Source organism: Channa argus, chromosome 8 (genome assembly GCF_033026475.1).
Source record: "Channa argus isolate prfri chromosome 8, Channa argus male v1.0, whole genome shotgun sequence".
NCBI lineage: Eukaryota > Metazoa > Chordata > Actinopteri > Anabantiformes > Channidae > Channa > Channa argus.
The window spans coordinates 11,017,501-11,037,500 of NC_090204.1; the positions used below are offsets into that span (position 1 = coordinate 11,017,501).

General features: G+C 38.7%; 1 protein-coding gene across 7 annotated transcripts in view; it reads right to left on the reverse strand.

Annotated features, from left to right (window-relative positions):
- The window catches only part of osbpl9 (oxysterol binding protein-like 9), a 31,995-nt gene that overhangs the window by 2,570 nt on the left and 9,425 nt on the right, over nucleotides 1-20,000 (reverse strand). For 2 of the 7 annotated variants that reach the window (XM_067514475.1, XM_067514479.1), the window contains exons 4-22: nucleotides 18,929-19,005; nucleotides 9,567-9,662; nucleotides 9,109-9,156; nucleotides 8,257-8,286; nucleotides 8,102-8,152; nucleotides 7,514-7,552; nucleotides 7,201-7,254; nucleotides 3,977-4,070; nucleotides 3,182-3,286; nucleotides 2,318-2,477; nucleotides 1,973-2,085; nucleotides 1,697-1,815; nucleotides 1,519-1,604; nucleotides 1,206-1,386; nucleotides 1,002-1,086; nucleotides 713-823; nucleotides 560-623; nucleotides 327-467; nucleotides 141-219 (exon numbers count right to left, since the gene is read on the reverse strand). In XM_067514475.1, coding sequence (XP_067370576.1) covers nucleotides 141-219; nucleotides 327-467; nucleotides 560-623; nucleotides 713-823; nucleotides 1,002-1,086; nucleotides 1,206-1,386; nucleotides 1,519-1,604; nucleotides 1,697-1,815; nucleotides 1,973-2,085; nucleotides 2,318-2,477; nucleotides 3,182-3,286; nucleotides 3,977-4,070; nucleotides 7,201-7,254; nucleotides 7,514-7,552; nucleotides 8,102-8,152; nucleotides 8,257-8,286; nucleotides 9,109-9,156; nucleotides 9,567-9,662; nucleotides 18,929-19,005 — 1,733 coding nt within the window. Of the gene's footprint in view, nucleotides 1-140; nucleotides 220-326; nucleotides 468-559; nucleotides 624-712; nucleotides 824-1,001; nucleotides 1,087-1,205; nucleotides 1,387-1,518; nucleotides 1,605-1,696; nucleotides 1,816-1,972; nucleotides 2,086-2,317; nucleotides 2,478-3,181; nucleotides 3,287-3,976; nucleotides 4,071-7,200; nucleotides 7,255-7,513; nucleotides 7,553-8,101; nucleotides 8,153-8,256; nucleotides 8,287-9,108; nucleotides 9,157-9,566; nucleotides 9,663-10,568; nucleotides 10,790-17,727; nucleotides 18,097-18,928; nucleotides 19,006-20,000 lie in introns of those variants that run through there. The other 5 variants (XM_067514480.1, XM_067514482.1, XM_067514478.1 and 2 more) reach the window with 5 other exon arrangements.

A 20,000-nucleotide genomic window follows, 5' to 3' on the forward strand; every position in this document is an offset into this window, starting at 1 on the left:
TTCATTATGCTTTTTGTTACTGCAAAAATTTCCTTTATTAGTGATTTCTCAAGGCAATGAATGCCTGCATTTGGTTTTGTTCAGAGCTTAAAAAAAAACAAAACAAAACAAAACAAAAAAAAAATAAAAAATAGACTCACTCCAGTTGCCAACTTGGCATACATGACTCCATTCCATTCCCCTTCAATGGAGTAGAAAGACTTTTTATCATTAGGTGCACTGCAGGAGAAATAAAAGGTGTATTTTATTAAAACCTTCAAGTCCTTTGATCCATTTTGGCTTTAAACTGAGATTTAATCATGTGAATTGCACAGTTTTACTCTTACAATATCTCTGCCGTGACCCTGTGCTTTTTTCCTCCATAGAAGGGTTTGGTGTGGAACACAATGTTAGCACTGTAGCCCGACTTAGAGCAGGAGATGTTGCACTCCCCACCAAGCTCCACCCACGGCACAGTCAGAATGGACCTGGAAAGACCAGCTTAGGTGAGCAAGGCAAACAGTAACTAGCAGTAACAGTAATTTATTGCTAACAAACACACAGAAGCAATAAAACACACCTTCCATATCCATTAGGGAAGGTGAGGATGTAATGTTCATCATGTTCCAAACATGAAACACAACCTAAAACAAGCAAACAAAATAGTACATAATTATTACAGTTCCAAAGTTGTAACAAAGTATGTAGCTTATGAGACAGTGTTCTTCCATACCTTGGCCAATGTTGTGGACACCTATGGACATCCCTAAGAACTTTGATTTAGTCCAGATGTGTGCGTTGAACTGGATCTTCTTACTTAAACATTCTGCGTAAAATGCAGAAACTAGAGAAAAGGAAAAGAGGAAATATAGAGGGTCTGTACAAAAAAGAAGCAAGATAATCCTAACTGAATATCTGTCTACAGATAGTAGAAAAAAAGTTTTTATCAAAAATGATCAGTATCCATCACAGTTTTCTGGACCATACATCAAAAAGTCAGAGGAAGCAGGTTTAAAACTCACTGGGTGGGTGGTGAGAGACCTGCTCTGCCACAAAACACACACTGTTTGGTGAGGACCAGGGAACTGGGCCATCTGATATGGTCTCCTGTGGCAACGTGATAGAGACCATTAACCCAACTGTGCCAATAGATAGATGATATTCCAATAGTTTGAGTAGCAGAAGAAGCAACTCTGACGCTGATGCCTAGTGGCGCGTGGTCTCACCTGATGTTGCGGGAGCTCCTCTGTCTCGTTGGGCAGGTCCCAGTGGCAGTAGAAAACCTCTCCCAGAATTGGGTTGTAAGGTTTCTTTGCCACTGAGCCTTTTCTCCCTGCATGGAAGGCTGACAGGTACCATTTTACCACATGGACCATGCGCTCCCTGGGCTCTGGCTGGTCTGCAATACTAGTGGAGGCCACATGAAAGAGTTTGTGTGTGTCAAAGAAAGAGTTTACAGGTGTCAGTCATTAATTATATAAAAATCAGGTTGAAACAATATTCTTCATAGAATAGAAACATTGTTGAAATGGTACATACCTAACAAATAAGTCAGGGTGTGCGAAGAAGTCTGCGTACATTTCTAACAAAGATCTCCTCTCCAGGATAAAGGTAGGCAGGACAACCTGTGAAATATATTGAAACAGAAAAACTGCAATAACGTGGGTTTTCCCCAAAAAATTCATACACATGATATTAGTGATTAACAAGTGATTACCTTTGTGAGATCCATGCCCAAACGAACTTGAGAAAGCAAGTGCATGATGACGCTCTTGTGCTCCTCCACAGACTCGCACTCGCCTTCATCATCACGGTCATCATGACTATCAAATGGATCTCAGGAAAAAAGCATAGGAAGTCTTACATCACTCATCTTTTAACATTTGACAAAACCAAATAACATTAATATTGTCTCATCAAATCTTATCAAAAACACTGAACTGAAAAATTGGTTCTAACATATCTACGTATCTTGTCGGCTTCCCCTTTTTACCTGCATCTGTGGTACCATTGGACATTGATGAGTTGAGGGATTCAGTGGTGTCTGGTCGTTTCAACACAGTTTGTTCATTAGTAAGAGGCGAGGCAGCTTGAGACCCTGAGGGACTAGAGGAAAAGAGAGGAAACATAAAGAAAGCAGCAACAGGGGGCATCAATGGGTGTTCAAAGGCTGTTTTGTTGCAAACTTGTGACTATGCAACTTAATTTTTTATTTAGTCTAAACAGTGTTCCCTAGCTCAGCTTCTAAATAATGTAATTAGAATCAGTCAAGCTCTAAAGCAAGCAATGCACTCTCTTGCAGGGGTGCAGGGTCACATACTCATATGGATATACTCACTCTATGCAGTGTTTGGGGGAAGTGCTGCTCTGATAAAATTCATCAGCATCATAGAACTCATCCTCACTGGAGGAATAGGAGAAGTCTGGCACCGAATGAGAGGGGAGGGGGATGTGAGCTGGGGAAGCCACGCCACTGCTGGGACCTGATGGGCCACTCCCTGACAGAGGATAATAAATGAATGAATGAATGAATGAATGAATGAATGAATGAATAAATAAATAAATACATATATATATATATATATATATAAAAAATATATATAGAAATTGCGCATCGTGCCAGTGCATGTTTTTATTTTTTTTTAGAAACATGCAGATTAAGACAGATCAAGGGTTTGTTCTTTAACCGAAGTACTGTACTGCATACAGCAATATTAAGCTGTTTTTAACATAGTAACGCTTCCTCTGCAGAACATATTGATGGTGCTCTCAAGCATGCAGGCGGCCTCCTTAGTGCTCAGCACAGCATTTTAATACTGCTGCCTCAGCACTGAAGAGAAAAAGGCAGGAACCTTAGCTTTACCTAGCTTTTATACTTGGATTTTTAATTTACCTTATGGTCATTAACAGAGGTCTCTGGGTTGGAGAAGTACAGTTATAATTACTCTAGTATTATTACCTTGGTTTTTGTGTTTGAATTTTTATTCTATTAGATTCATGTAGGTTTTAAATCAGGGATCTAACAAAAATATAGCATGCCAGCAGGGACGTAAAAGTATTTTATCTAAACTAATATCCTTATTGTTAAAATTGCAGTTATTTTTGTAAATCTGCTAATCAATGATAAATTAAGTCAACTGACTAATATTATCAAAAGAGCTAGTAAAAGGGGACTTGAGGTGAGTTTAGAGTAAACTTTCACCTGTGCTGTTGGGAGTTGGGGTCTGCAGACTGCCCATCACCGTGACCACGGAACCTACAGGTAATGTAGAGGGACGTTGGTCGGATTTACACACCTGAGAAGCGTCTTTAACAAAAAACAGAAAGCAAATGAGTAAGCAATGAAGCATTTAAATGAAGCCATATCACATTAAGTCCCATTCCCCTTGCCAAGAAGCTGAGAAAATGATGCTGTACACAGAGACTTCAGATGTGAGGGGGATAATAGTCTATTAAGAGAGCTAAATTAGAATGGTCTACTTTGTAGTGTTCATTTTAACAGCATTTTACACAGCTTGATCATAGTCATCGGATCAAAATAGTAAAAATATTTAGTCAGGTGTTAGTCACACCATATGATATGATAAAAATATTTACTGACTAAGGTTACTTGGAAATAAGTAAACTGAAGGACAGGAAAATGCTTGGACAAATGGCATAATAACCACAACAAGCCATGAATCTTCAACGATTGGGAAATTATAAATCTACCTGTATAACAGATATGAACATTTAGCACATTACCAAAAGGCTGATTTATATTGATAATTTCATACTAGAACTTGCTTCATCGTTCATCCAACTGTCTACAATTGAAACAGAATCATTGTTTTTGTTGAAAAAAATTACAGTGGCAACATCGCTTAGAAATTAACATGAGCAGTAGGGGGTGCTCATATCACCTTTGAGTGACGATGCTGCTGAAGGTTGGTACTAGTGTCTCAACACATCAAGCATGTGGACAAACATTTAATTACCTATGCGATATGTCAAGTACCTGTAGGTAGTGTGGTCTGTATTGGCATTGTGGTGTTGACTACAGGTGTGTCAAGAGGAGGCTGGTAGATCCCATCCACTGGGTTGATGGTGCTCTGGAGGAAATAAGCAAACACCACTGCCATAAACAACAAAAACAAAGCCTTAAAGGGAAACCAGGCCATTACTTTAACAACAACATACACACACCCATACCAATTCCTGGTTACCAATAAAAAAAAAAAGACTAGACAGACGTCAGAACTTTAAGTTAAATTGTCTATTTACTGAACATTTGTCAATCCAGAACCTGATTGTAGCATACTTGCCTGTGCCACAAATCTCTATATTAACATACATGAAAGAAAAAAGAAAAAAGCTACAAAGGCTCAGAATGACAATCATGTTTTTTTTAACTTGCAGAAACCATTTCAGGCAATGTATAAAGTGATAACTTCTAAAACAATTTTTGTGAAGACACGTGTCACATAGTGCAGTGGCGTGACTTGATGTTTTATTTGCTTTCGGACAGTAATGAAGGTGTGTAAAATCCGGCTCTGGATTCACAGTTGGTACAGTTACTTGATGCAATTTAATGTTGGTTTTAGTCTTTTTAATACCAGTTGCTGAAAATGACAAAAATACAGAAACTCACCAGCCTTATCCTTAATGCTACAGATACACAACATCAAAAGTAAAATAAAACATGCACCACCCAACCTGGGCAAATCAATTTCCTTTTACTCCATTTCCAGGAAAGAGTGGCATTACCATGTTTCATTAATCTAATCAATATGAAACAACAGAGCTGCCTGAAATCCAAACACCAGCAGTTCCTTTACACAATAACTAACAGCACATTTCAAACTTTGAGCAACCCTCCACTGTAAAAAGGAGTTAATTAACTCCACTGCGCTGCAGACTAAATTGGTTTCATTTTTAAAATCTGTGGCTCTTGATTTCCCTGCGGTTAAAAAAAAACAGTGGAGACATTCTTATCTGCTGTGGCTTACCCTTATCAGTGCCACCTTAAAAAATGTGCCCAGTGTATTTTAATACAGGGACAAAAACATTAACGTGTAAACACAAAGAAAGCGACATGCTGGCTTGCTATAATTGTCACTGGCACCAATGAATAAATTGACAGATACACTAACAACACAACAACCTAGGACAAAAATCATACTGTCCCTCAATCCCCACAACTTACCCTCAGGCCTCTTGGTCACACTGGAATTAGACCTCAAAATTATGTGTTATATTATTCAAACTTGACTTATAGTTGGTGATGTTTACAGCTTTTTTCCAAGGCAAGTTCTGATAAAGTAATTTCAAACCAACAGGCTCAGTGAGTCAGTGCTATGACTGTACTTAGATGTCAGGCTGTAGACTGAAAGAAGAGCCAATGGTTATACCTTTATAATTGGACTGGAGTTTTCCAAAACCCAGGAAAAAATAAATAAAAATAAAAAATTCTAAAGTGAGGTAATTTTTCTACATTCCTCTACATACTATTCTAGGGAGCAATGAAAATCTCAGATTTTGTTTTATCAGCATTCTTTGTGTGCAGAAAAGAGCAACCAAACAATGCTAATGGTCCGTAGAATATAAGTTATACCTCTTAAGGTGTCAAAGTGAAGTTTACGGCCTGTGAACCTTCATTTTTCTCTCCTTTTTGCACTTCCTGATGCTCATCATGTCCACATTTCCCCCATATAAATAAGGTGAGGGGTACTAATTATAGAAAATTACAGAAATATTTTTCTGTCATGGTGGGACCAGCAGACGACCGTACAAGTACGACTTAAAGCAAAACACGCAGATAAGAAGCATCATTGCCGAATACACCTTTAAGAGCTGTGTCATGATCGATTTACAGTATTTGTTTTGTGAATCTAATATTAATGCAGCAGGAGGCTTTAGCAGCTAAGCAAACCTAAACCAATCATAGCACAAACTATTTTGACAGATGAATACTGAACAGGCTCCTAGTCTGCTGTTTAAATGATTTCTGCACTTTACAGTATTTACCCTGACCATGTCAAGCACTGCATTGTCTATCAAACCTGCCAATAGCATTTGACATATTTTAAACAAAGGTCTATAGTGCATTTATTTGCTCCACCTTACAGGCATAAAAGCGACGAGACATTTAGAAGTTCCAAAGCTGCTAAAAATTCTTTACCACAAAGCTTATGGTATAATAAACCTGCAGTTATCTTATGCTGTGCTATTTAAACTACCAAATATAATCCTGAATGACTGAGATTAGGTGGGATTCCGGCTTCAAGAACAACGCCAGAGGCTGGCCATGTGCTAAGCTACCTACCTTCACGTTACATCACCTACAATTTTTCAAAGCATACAGAAATATTTTAGATAGATTAACTAACTTTCAGGTTGCTACAAAGTTCTGCTTATTGCAGCAGTCTAAACATTTTATTTGACCTTTCTTTCTTGTTCCGATCTTACTTACTCCACTGTCTACAGTCTTATAGAGATGTGTAATCCATCTCAGTAGACTAAATAGCTATTATTCTACAATGTTGCCTGGACTGTGAGGAAAACAATCCTTTGTGAGTTTCAGGGTGCCCAAACATCTGATTGAAAATTGGCAGCACAAAGTACAGCACATCCATGCTGTGCTGTCTGAGGAAAAAAACAAACAAAATATGAGCAATTTGTAAACAAGCCATGCATTAACTTAACTTTTGACTGATAAAAACAACCTAACTGTTTGGTGTACCACTTTCAAGTTTCCCTTAAACAAAATGAAATGAGCCTCTGCATGACTACATGACATTAATGTTACTTGGAAAAAAACACAAACAAATGTTGACTCTCATAGATTATCAATTTAAAGCATGCTTCATTGCTTTATGTTAATTTTCACTATAGTGAAAACAAATCAGCCATTGCATGGAAAATCAGTAAATCCATCTTAAACCTATAGTAAAAGCTTTGAAAAACAGTTGGCAGTAATGTGATGTTTACTTGTTGTAGTTAAAACATGAAAAGCTCCTGTTATGCCCTTCTACATGAAGACAGGACACATGCGGACCCGCTAAAGTAGTCTCTAGCTGGCTTTACAACTATAAGTGCTCAGAGATTTAAGGAGCAGGCATTGTGGAAAACATAAATCAATGGTGAATTAATTTACTTTAATTAGTGGGTGAAGTAAAGTGCAACATTTGGTCATATTTAGACGTGCAAAGACATCTATAAGTATAGTCTTTATATACATACATATTCTGTAGAAAAGTTTGAGTGCGCATGCACACGCTCACACACATTTGGAATCTTAAAGAAAAGAACAGTTCCCAACCATCACCAAAATAATTTAAATCTCAGATGAAATCAAAAATTATGAATTTAATCAAGAGGACAGTGGTGGCAGACATGAGGGAAAGAATTTGTGAGAGCCTTTTTCCAAATTAGACAGCATGCACTAAACAGATGTTTCAGTTTTTCTACAGTGGAAAGTAAATTAAGCAGGAAAAGAAAGTTAGCAGTTTGTTTGATTTCAGTTTTTGTCATCGACAGAGAATGTCAAACTTACTATAAGTCCGTTTGCGTGTTGCTGTTCGTTACTTTGGTCCTTAAAATTTTAAGAAGACAATGTTAGACTATTTATGTAAGGTTAAAGAGTCATTTCATCAAGCATCCCGAGCACCTGTGGTGTAACTAGCAATGAAATCCATCCCTCTCCTCACATGAAGCCTCTGAATGTTCACCAGCTTCCCACACTTAGTAATCCTTCCATCACATGCAGAAATGTACATTTCTATCAGTATTAATATAGACAGGGTTGCTCCATTATGCCAATTTGTTAAGTAATCTAAATGTTTCTAAAATATTAGTGTGTTGTGTTTAAATAAGGCTAAAAGTCCAACTTAACAACTACATGAAGCAGCGATGACTGTTTCACTTCCTTTTGATGGGCTGAATGGAACATGTGATGAAACGAATACTGGGCTACACCCTCATCAACCACCAACCAAGGCAGCCACTGTAAACAAGAAACTACCCCAGTGATACACACACACCCCAAACTGATGTAGATGGTCTCACTTGATCGATTATTATAGTGAAACGGCAGAACAAAAAACACGGAGTTTGAGCACACTTGTGCTCATATTGTGTTTACCTTGGCAATTTGCAGCAGCACAATGCAGTGCTTGATGGACTCTACCATACTCTGAAAAAGAAAAGAGGCAGAAATTACTCACTATCTGAATAACAGTCAAACTGCAAAATAGACTGGAAAATGTGGAAGATTGAAATGGAAATGTTCTGACTTACACACGTAGTCTCTTTCAAATTTTCAATTTTCTGCATAATGTAACGTAAGGAAAAGAATTTTTGTAAAACAAAATCATTATCAGAAACAAAAACATCATCATCATATTTTAAAAAACATCAAAGTAAAACTCTCCAACGGGCAGCATTTTTCTGTTTTATAATTATCTGCAAAACAATTTACCATATTGAAAATACTGGAAGTCAGTCAAAACAAGTGAATGACCAAAAACCTCAGAGAGAAGGTGAATCACCTACTGTAGCTGTAGGTAAAAAACACAAGTCTACTAATAAAATCTGAAATTATACTGCTCCACCAACAAAAAAGAGCCCATCTACTCTTACTCAAAGCTGAAATTATAACATATAAAATAATAATCAGCTTTTTTTGAGACTTCTCACTTAATCAATGAACCTATACAAATAATTGTCATGTAAATGGATAACAGCAAAACATATTGGCACAATTAAACATTCAGTGGGTATGTCTCACACAGGACATTAGTTTGTACACTACAAGTGAAATATTGTATTTAAACATTATATGCTATTTTATGTGATTTGTTAACTTGTCAAACAAAACAAGTTCTTAAATACTGAGAAACAGGTTATACTGCACAGTTTTTTCTGAACCAAGCACATAATAAGCAAAATAATTCTGGTGGCTGAAAACTGACAAGTGACTGTTCTCAAACATCTGTGCCACACTACGAACACGGTCAGAGATCACATTCTTTTGCCAGTGTAATAATGTGTCAAACTGCCTCCCCTGCTTTTAGCCATAGCACTAATGACAGCAAGAATGGTGGACCAGGGAGGTGAGACAAAGGACAGAACAGGACTGCTGGTACTCACTCTGCGTGATTCATCCTCTCTGCAGTCCTTGATCTTCTCATCGAACAGCTGTGTAAGAGTGACAGAAAACACAAGATGAAAAGAAAAGAAGAGAGATGGCAAATTAGCTTAGATGAATGTCAAATGAATATAGAAAAGAAGGTAATCGCAAGCAGATGATGTGGCTTGAAATGCAAACCAATATAAATCCCTGAAAGTGTTTTATTTTAAGATGTTCTGTATCTGGCACAGTGGCATATGTGGCTCTATCAACATACTACCACAAATTGTATTTTTCACTTTAGCTTTTTCGAAGGAAAGTGAAACTAACAAAGAAATAAAACACACAAAGCAAGAGAAAGGTCAGGACACCTATTCACATGCAAGCTATGTCCATATATATGTCCATATACTTTACATTCACAAATTACAATACCAATTTTTGGAAGCTTTGTGAAAATGATAAATATTAAAAGTACCTTTAACTGGTCAATTAGAATCTGTAGGTAGGCATCAGCTTCAGCTAGCTTCTTATCAAAGTCTTGTACACTTGGAACAAAACCTGTCTCAGCCTCCTGAAGATACAGAAACACAAACAGTGCAGCATGAGGACACAATCGAAAATCCAGGCCATGAAGTCACATTTGATCCATTCATAAAAAATGGCTGGACTTTGTGACCTACAGACCAAGTAGGCTTTGTAAAGTGTTGCACAAAATGGTGGACAGAAACATCAACAATGCAGGAGAATCTTCCAGCAACAAACGGTACTGGGGGAGATATGAACACTATTGTTAGGCCAGGCTATGTGAAAGGCCAGGCACCGTGTCTGCCTGACTGCCCGTCACCCTGTGCTTTTCAGGCTTCAACAAAAATAAACTGGAAAACTCAAGGCCACAGCAAATTTAGTTGCTGACAGAAAAGTGGGTTGAGGTGCACTAATTAACAATTATGTTTGTTAATTAACTCTCCTTAACAGCCCTACCAGATTACACACACACACACACACACACACACACACACACAAACGAGAAAGAGAGAAAGTCAGGCACAGATAACTTCATTACGTAATATCCATTAAAAAGTAATTACTATACTATTGGCAGAACGGACGTGCATTAGCCTCTTTCACCCAGAAAGCCATAAATATTTGTTTGGCTGCAGCACAAAACCAAAACAGGAAAATGGGCAGATATACATATGCACAGATAAGACTTCCTATAAAACCAACCCATGTTTAATGGCGGAGCTTGTCAGCAGTGAGGACAATGAGCAACAGTGACACCACAATAACCACTTGATGTCAAGCCAAACAAATCAGCTAGATGACTAACACAGTGTGTCAGTGTAATTTATTGCTACACAGTAGTTGCACTCTAATGGAAAAACACAGAACAACAGGTCTTTCCTATAAGAGGTAAGGGTTAAGGAAAAACTACTAAAATTTAAACATATATCCTGTTAGTAAATCAAGCGGTTACCAAACTGTTTTGGGTGGTACCACTGGTTTGGTCTTGCTGCGCTGCATATTCCTGTGGTGTCCTGAGTTTGAGGGAGCTTTTCTTTCTGTTAAATACAATCTCGTAGGAATGTGACGAAATGCCATCAACAGTCAAACACTGTTAGCAGCAACCTAGGCTGAGTCCCAGTAAAATCTAAAACAGGGTTGTAAAACAGGCGAGCTTTAACAAGAACAAAGTCTGCCTAACTCAGCAGCCATGAAGTAATAACTGAGCCAACTTCCTCATAGGTTCAAAATTTATTTCACTGAGAAAAATATTGCTGGCCATATAGAGGCCAGAGCAACATTTCAAAATGTCAAAACTACTTTATACAGAAAAAAATGCTTATCTACTGTGTCTAAAGAAAAACTGTGTACCAGTGCCAGCAACTTGCCTATCTAGAAAACTCATACTCATATTACACTGAAAGAACAAGGTTCCAAAATTTTTAATTTTTTAAAATTTTCATCAACTATCATGATAAATTTCCCTTGAAGCTACCAAATAAACATAAAGTTGGCTAAAGCCTTAAACCTTAACATTAATATGCCAAAGAAGTAAAATAAAAACATTGTGGATCAAATGACTTTTCAGATTTCATAGTAAAATAGTGTCTGTACATATAACTAGATTTGCATAAGATACGTACAGCTGAAAATAAGATGAAACAAAATGAAAGTAGGCAAATAAAGGTGATATAGTAAAACTATTTTTGATTCAAGATTGCTGCCAGACGATACAAGAGGGTGGTTTTAGGCCAAACATTTTTGGTAAACTAGCTGGATATAAACAACCAGTTAAAATTGTAGGGTATAATTTGGAATGTTTTGTTGGTTATTTTAGCACATAAAATATATGAAAATGTTTGATGGACCAGTTACTAGATTGGAACAGTTGAACACACCTTGAGAGGGGAGGATGCCTTTGACTAATATTGTGGATTTTGGCAAACTTAATATACTCTGGAGGAAACAAAGACAACTAAGGAAATGTGGAAGGAATAACATTTGTTATGTTTATCAAAAACCCATGTAGAGAGACTAACTGAATTTAACTTTGGAACACTTCAACATCTTGCCCAAAGACATGAAATGTGATCCAGAGGTAAGCTTTGAATCACTGTATATGGAAAAGTAAGAAAATGCCAAGAAGCTTCAGAAAATCCTAAGCAGTTGGGTGGGGAAAGATCTGGAAGTAGGCAAGAACAGTGAGGATCACCTGTGCAGTTCATAGGTCTGGATCAGGGTTCACTGGAGCATAAATTGATTGAATTATGATCTGAGACTCTACAGCTTTTTAAGTTTTAACTCAAACTTAAATTCTCTTGTAGAGGCAGGCTTACTTGTGTCCGGTGGTCCAACAATTATTCACTTCCGAGGTTGTTGTATGATAAAACACATAACATTTATTCAATTTTACGTTCCACAGATGAGCTGATAACAAATAATTCCACAGAACACGGTACACAGCTACTCACACATTTGTCTACTACTACCTTTTTGCCCATCCTTCCGCTTGCTGGAATAGCCGAAACAAAAAGTTGCTCCCTTATATAATTGTTAGACAAACTTCAAAGCCAGACAGCCTCCAAAAACTTCAAAGGCAATTATGTGATGTCATTGATGATGTCGTTGAAATGCTTAAACAGTTACTTTGTGTTGATATGAACCTGGTAGACTAGACCATGTTCATCTTTTATTTTGTGGACGATTTTGCCAATCAGCTATGAGTTTTGGTGTGTTGAATCATCAACAATCAACAAAATGTCAGCAGGAGCAAAATGGCGCCTTTTAAGTGTCCATTTTTGTCACCTTTGGAGTTTAGGCAGATATTCCTTAGTTCAACATTTCCGAAAGAGTTCTGCCATATACAGTACTTCTCTTCATCTACAGCGGGCATAGAGATCCTCTTTCTGGAAAACTCCTGAAGGCATACATGGTTGGGCTTTTAGGAGGAGGTGATTTGGCGTCAATGCCTCCAAGTCATTCGGATCATAGGAAGGAGTAGTTATCGGACGACTGTTTGTGATAGCTTCAGTTTCACAGAGTAATGTCTGCAGACACTGTTTAATCAAACATTGATCTTTCAGTGTAGTACAGAGCATTTTCCTGATGGAATGAATTAAACGCTCCTATAGCCCTCCATGGTGAGAGCCAGATGGAAGATTAAACATCCAATTGATGCTATGCTGGATCAGCGTATTCTCCATTTATGACATGTTCCATTCTTCTAAACTCTTTCTGACCTCTCGCTCAGCCCTGAAAAAGTTTGTTCCATTGTCTGTATGTATTTTCAAACCCTGACCTGTTCTTGCAACGAAGCATCGAAGAGCATTAGTAAACGAGTCTGTATCCAATGACGCTGCCACCTTGTGGACAGCTCAGGTAGCCAGACATGTAAATATACCATATCTTTTTGCAGTTGTTCTTCCTTGTTAAATATTTAAAAGGACCAAAGCAATCAACACCTGTTCTACTAAATGCCCCCCATATTCTTAAGGCAGCTCGACATAGCCTACCACCTAAATGGAGAATACCATCTTGGAGCACTGGATTAAGTTTATCCATGTGGCTGTTCCATTTAACTTGTTCTTCATTTAGCAGAATAGAGATTTCCTCCTAAAACTTCTTCCGCTGGCAGTGATGATTTATTTCCGCCTCTGGTTCCTTTAGCTCATACATTGTTAGGTTTTTCTTACCAAGATTTGAAGCTGATGACATTGTTTGACTTGGTCCTTTTCATTTTGGGGTATTCTTTCCAATAGGTCCTCTCTCTTTCTGGACAAATGTAGACGTGTATCTGTTTCGCAGAAAGGCGTTCATGTTCTGACCCCTTGATCCACAGTCTGCAGGATAAAGATGAGAATTTACGTAGTGCCGCCGTGAGACTGTCGAGGTCTGCTGAATCGCCTTATTAGCTACAAATGTGCGAAACATTGAAGTCTTATTACTAATGTATTTTAGCACTGCTGTACTATCTGTTAAGTAAATGGAGTCCTTCCTTAGCATTCTGTTCACACATACTGCCAAGGTTGTGAGCTCCAAGCGAGGGATGATCATGGGCTTTTGGGTGTCTTCAGTGTCACTGAGGACACTGTCCCATAGCTGCAAAATGATGCAGTTGAGCACACACAGGCTGACCAAAGTTTACTGGCTTGAAACATCTGTTAATTCTAAAGTCACTTAATTGTTTTAGACTATATACACAAAGGGTAAGATGTTCAGGCACAACCTTATCCCATCTTAATCTCATCCTGCAAAGCTCTTGCATAATTTTCCTTGCAGATAAATTCCCAGGTACATGTATCCCCAGTGAATCATATATGGAGCTCAGCATGGATAGGGATCCCTCTTTTGGTGGGGGGGCTTGCTGTGGATGACAACTCTGAACTTCGACTAATCGGATTGGATGCGTGATTGCACATCCAATACCCTTTCCATTGGAAGTGCATTTTGATCCAAATCAAGGTCTTTTATTTCCGTCACCTGAATGCATAGCTTGCACAACTAGGTGATGACGCAGCCCCAAACAAATGCTCTTCCATCCCGTACTCTACCATTGGCTGACTGGCATCACGATCTGGCCACCACAAGATCCTGAATAGGTCGGGCATGACCTTTACCCGGTGGAACATGGCTTCCACTACAGCTACTATTGCCACAAGCACTTGACGAAACCTAGTTGGAACACTAATTATGGTGGTAAGATCTAGCCCTTGAAGGAGTCGCTCGTTTCATGAGATTGCCTGATAAAAAGCCAAGCATTCAAATACACAAAGGTTATGCTTTTTAAGGTGATACACTTGATTATGAAGAATGTCACAAACCTTTCCATCACTGCGGCCAAGGTCCTTATGTGGAACTTTCAATGCATATCCCTTGGTGATCATATCCTTCATTAGGACAATATAATCCATTCTAAGTGAAGGATTCTTGAGAAACTCTCTTCAAGTTTGCACCACATTGTCCTGCCATGACTTTTAATGGAAGACTAATATAGTTGTGTACGTCTACCATTCCAGCAGCTTGGGAAACTCTATCCATAAACAGACAATCTGTTTCAGACATCTCCTGCTCCTCCTCTTGCCCCCCCCCTCAGGAAAGTCATATTTGATACCGCCAACTCTAAATGTTCTCCAGCTTGGCTACTGATATACAATTTTACACAACTTGTGCACTCCATTTTTGGTTCTGTTACAACCACCTTCTTTCATTGGTCCATTGACTGTCCATCCCAACATAGTTCTTACCGTATATAAGGCCCATTGTTTATGCTAGGGATGACCTCGTCAGGTTCCATTGCCTTTGCAACATTAGTTCTAATTAACAGTCCTATTTCTGCCCTGATGGGAGGTATTTGTACTCCTTTAAGGTGCGGCCACTTATCTACATCAGGAAAAGAGCAAATGAGTTGAGTGCTTCACTATTATCAGCTTTAATTGTTTGTTTTTGTTGTTTAATATTTTAATGAGGTAGAGTATTTAATCTTTGATTTGATATTTCTATTTGATTTAAATTTTCATTGCGGCTCTTTGAGCCATCCAACACCACAGAGGTTTCATATTTCTGTAAATAAATGTCAAGTTGAGCATTAGTAGCAGCATTCACTTCCAGTTGTTCTTTTATTGTTCCTATTTTTATTTCCAATTCTTCCTTTTCTGCCTTAAGCTCAACTTCCTGTTCCTCTATAGCCTGTTTTTGCTTTAAGGCCTCAGCCTTAGCTAATAAAGCTCCCCTTTCTAGTTCAGCCTTCAGGCGTACTGATGAAGCTGAACATGCTACAGAGTGCATAGAACTTGTTTTGGATTTATTGGATCTCCTAGAGGATGCCACATACACAATGTCTACAGGACTTACATCCTAACTTGCTTTGTTTGCTTCCTCTATGCAATGAGGTTAATCCACGGGGCAAAATCATCACAAAATCTTCTAAAAGAAATTGCCCTTGGCTCAAACCAGCATTCCTGATCACTATTCATTTCTTTTTCTGATTTAATCTTGTGGAGTACATCACAAACAGTTGGTTCAACTCTGACATGAAATTAATTTCCACCACCTCCATTCTGCAATCATTATCCATTAAACAAATTACCTTCATATCTATCAGGTGGCCTAATTTGGCCTTTCTTATATTTACCGGTCTTTGCAAAGCATTCTCCATTGCCTTAAGAGTTGACTTTGCCTGTAGAGCTAGAACATTTTCCTATCCACGTGATTACATTTCCACTTGCGAGCTGCTGTTAGCCTATATTACAGAATTGTCAATGGCTTACAAAGTCGCTCCGACACGGGGCCTCGTTAGCGAATAATTAATATAACGTTGTTTGAGTCATTCTTTAAGTTAAGTTTTCTTTGGCAGCGAGAATGCACTTATTTAGCCTTTCTCATAATTCCATTGTGTCTTAATCCACGTGTTTAGTCAATGTAGAGATGTCTTTTTACCAACATAGAGGCAGGCTTACTCCCTTACAGAATTCTCTAACTTTTTTTTGATTGCGCTAAAAAGCTTTGCTTGGTGTCTTCTGTGCGGTGCTGGGACCACCAGACGTCGTTTGTTGGCAGACCGCAGCGGGCGGGAAGGATTGTAGACTTGAATGAGTGAGTCTAGGGAAGCGGGAGTTGTTGAGTTAACCACCCCGTGAGCAAGTGACAGAGCTTTGAACCTGATGCAAGCAGCTACAGGAAGCCAGTGTAGAGATCTAAAGAGTGGTGTGAGATGGATCTTTTTTTGCTGATTAAAAATGAGGCGAGCTGCTGCGTTTTGGATCATCTGCAAGGGTTTGATTGTGGATATCGGGAATGACGTCATTGATCATTTCATCGATGCACTTACAATACACAAATCTGGTAGTGATGGGAAATTTATTCAATTCTTAAAGTGCTCTATCTTGCCTCATTTACATGTGTGCAAGTTAATGACTGCAGAACTGGATAGTTTGCAACACCTTCTGGTGTGAAACTTGAATGTCTTTTCCTCTACACTTTGTGCTTACTATAAATGCTTTAATAGTTGAGATTAAGCAGGCAAGATTAGGGTTCATGCTCTTTAATCAAATTGTTACTACTCTCCTATATGCAGATGATGTAGTACTGCTGGCAGAGGTAGAACAGGACCTTTAGTATGTTAAATATTATACACAGCTTGTGTTGTAAATTGAGACTCAAGATAAACAATAAAACTCTTATATTCTGTTTTTTATTGGTTCAACTTGTTTTCATATTCAAGCAGTTACAACTATTTGTCATTTTTACCCTTGATGACTCACATTTGAAAAAGAAAGAATGATCCTGTTGGCAGCTTGTCAGTTGTCCTAAATAAGACTACATTTTGTAAAGACACAACTTTTTAATTTTTGTGTCTGTCCAATCTTGGCTTATGCTGCTGAGATGTGGGGTTGTTCCAGAGAAATTGAAAGTTATAAAGAGCAAAGCAGTTCTATGCACCATTTCCTCTTGGTGCATAAAGTGGCCCCTAAATTGTCAATATGTAGGGGACGGGAGACATGTGAGGTTCTGCAATCGTAGTTTAATAATTGGTTTATCAATATGCCTGACAACACACTAATCAAATCTTCTTTTGGGATTTCTCTGATAATTATACAAAAGCACCTATAGGTGTATCACATGTAAATACTTTTATATTTCATTCATTCGTTAAGGAAAAAACAAAAGCCAGACCCTCTATTTTTAAGTAGTCTCATGTTTGTTTTGTCCTCTTTGCAAACATAAACTCCTAAGTTATAAAAAACTGACAAAGTCAGAAGCAGGTGGTAGGTTTATAAACAGCTACTGTACCACCACGTCACAGGGCTCACTGTCACGGTGGCTGAAATACTCCTAGACATCTACACCCACTCATTTCCACCCCACAGACAGTGGATTACTGTGTCTAATTGTGACATAGTGGGAATATTCTCGCAGCTATTCTATTATATTGACATGTGTGCGTATATAAAAACATACTTAAAGCCACCAAACCACCCTCGACTACTTTAACAACAACAATGCCTTGGCACACTCCCTCCCTTATTACAATTTCTATGCCGTTTCACACACCTTAAAATGCTACAGCTAGCAGTGCTCTTCAATTTAAGTTCTTCCGGCTAAGACGTAGAGGCATTTGTGTGTGTTTTACTTACCGGGTACCTCGATCCAATAGACATGCTGCTTTAAATGTTGTACATCTCTCCCATCAGGCCATTTAGCCTGATACAAGATTGTATTCTCTTGCTCTGAATCTGTAATTATGTTGTTTTCGGCTTACAGCAACATACCAGTAGCTCTGGTGAAGTTAGCGAGCTTTCTCCCCCCCTCTCATCCTCCACAGAGAAACAGAAAATAATCTCTACCAATAGCTCTTCACTGCAGTCTGCTGATGTAAATTACAGTAGCCTTCAGCCTGTTTGTTAGCAGGGCAGCGAATCTGGCTACAATATATTCTTAGGCAAGTTATCAGCTGAGGATTTCGTATGTGGCAGACAGAGCTGAGTTAATCCAGGACCCTCCCCTGGCAGGAAAGCCTCACTTCCTCTCACGCAGGCAGAAGAAAAAAAAAAAAAAACAAAGCAGCAGCAAGCTCCGACAGGCACAAGTATTAACAGCTATGCTGATTGGCTGAGGCAGATGTTTGGTTCATCAAACAAACAGGTCTCGGATTGGTCATTGGCAGATCACATGATGCAACGAAAGCAGTGCACTAATGCTGTGTGAGTGTGTGTGTATGTGTGCGCTATTAGTAAGCAGGCACACAGTACAAATCAGAAGGATTTTCCACAGAGGGAGGGAAGGCAAATAAAAAAAAAAAAGGAAGGCCGAATGAAAAGGTTGGTCAGGGAGTGAAAAGGAGGAGGAGGAGCAGGAGGATGGAAGGAATGAACTGCATGTAGATGATGGGATGAAACAAGGAGGAAGACTTAGCTTAGAGATGGGCAGCAGGATGGATCTGGACAGTAGAAGCAGGAAAGAGAACTGGCTAAGATACTCAGACACTCACGGAGATGCACACCATTACCAGCACAGGCAGCAGGTCCGCAGGTAAAGTCTTTCCATAAAATACAAAGGCTGGTTCCCATACCAGTTAAAACAAGCAACTATTGTTATGCATTATTCACAGGCATTGACTCAGCTGCTCTGGTGAGAACAAAAAAAGAACATAGGGCTTAAAATTGCTGATAACAGCACCTGAGATTCAAAGTGTCTTCACTATCATTCTATGGTTGGGAGCACAGCACATGGTTTATAGAGTATGCAAATGTACCAACAATTGAACCACCACAGCAAAATAACTACAGTGGACTGATTAGCTGCACAGACATAACATATACATGCATGGTTACATACCCGGAGTTGGAGGGTGTGACGGAGGATAGTTCCTTCTAAGGCCTGAATCCACTTCTCCCTCTCGTCTGCATCTCGGGCTGAGGACAAAGGCACACAGACACACACAGTCAGACACATTTTCCATACAGAAAGATAGCTATTATACTTGTGTAACACACTAATGACACAACACAAAACTGAAATGACATGAGTACTGGTGAGGCAGTAATGAAAATGGTGTACACACCTCGATCGTTTACTTTGCATTTAAAGAAAATTTAATTCTACCTAATTCCTTCTTAGTGGCATAGATTCAACACGGTGCCTGAAACAATTCGTAGAGATTTTGGTCCATATTGACATTAAAGTGACATAGTGATAGTATAGTTCCGTTGCTTCAGATTTGTCAAAAGCACTTTCATAATGCTAATCTCCTTCCCCCCCCTCATATCCCAAATGGTGAGGTACCCATCTGCACATCTGATGACTTCGGAGTGACTATAGAAAAGTAAACTCACTGCCATGTTTCGGAAAACAGGTTAAGATGATTTTAGCATTGTGAGTGGGTGCGTTACCCTGCTGGCAGTTACCATCAAAAGATGGGTACACCAACGGATGGTTAATAAAGGGATGAACATGATCAGCAACAATACTCAGGTAACCTGTGGGATTTCAACAATGCTCAATTTGTACTAAGGTCCCAAAGTGTGCCACAAAAATGTCCCCCACATGATTACACCACCAGTATGGATCTATAATTTCATAATGGTTGCACTATTGTTTACACCCATTTCTGTTCGTACTAATTATAAATCAAAGCAAAATTCAAGATACATCAGACCAGTGAAGAGTACTTTTCCACTTTTCTGTTGTTTAATTTTGGGAGCCCTTGTGAAATGTAGCCTTAGTGGCTGCCAATATGGTCTTCTGCTGATGTAGCCTATCTGCTTCAGGGCATGGTGTACTGTGCAATGCAACAATGCATTTTTGCACAGATAGCTGCCAATCACTGGATATTTACTCTTTAATTGGACCATTCCCTTTAAAGTGTTGATATGATTGTGTGTGAAAACCCCACTAGATCTGCAATTTC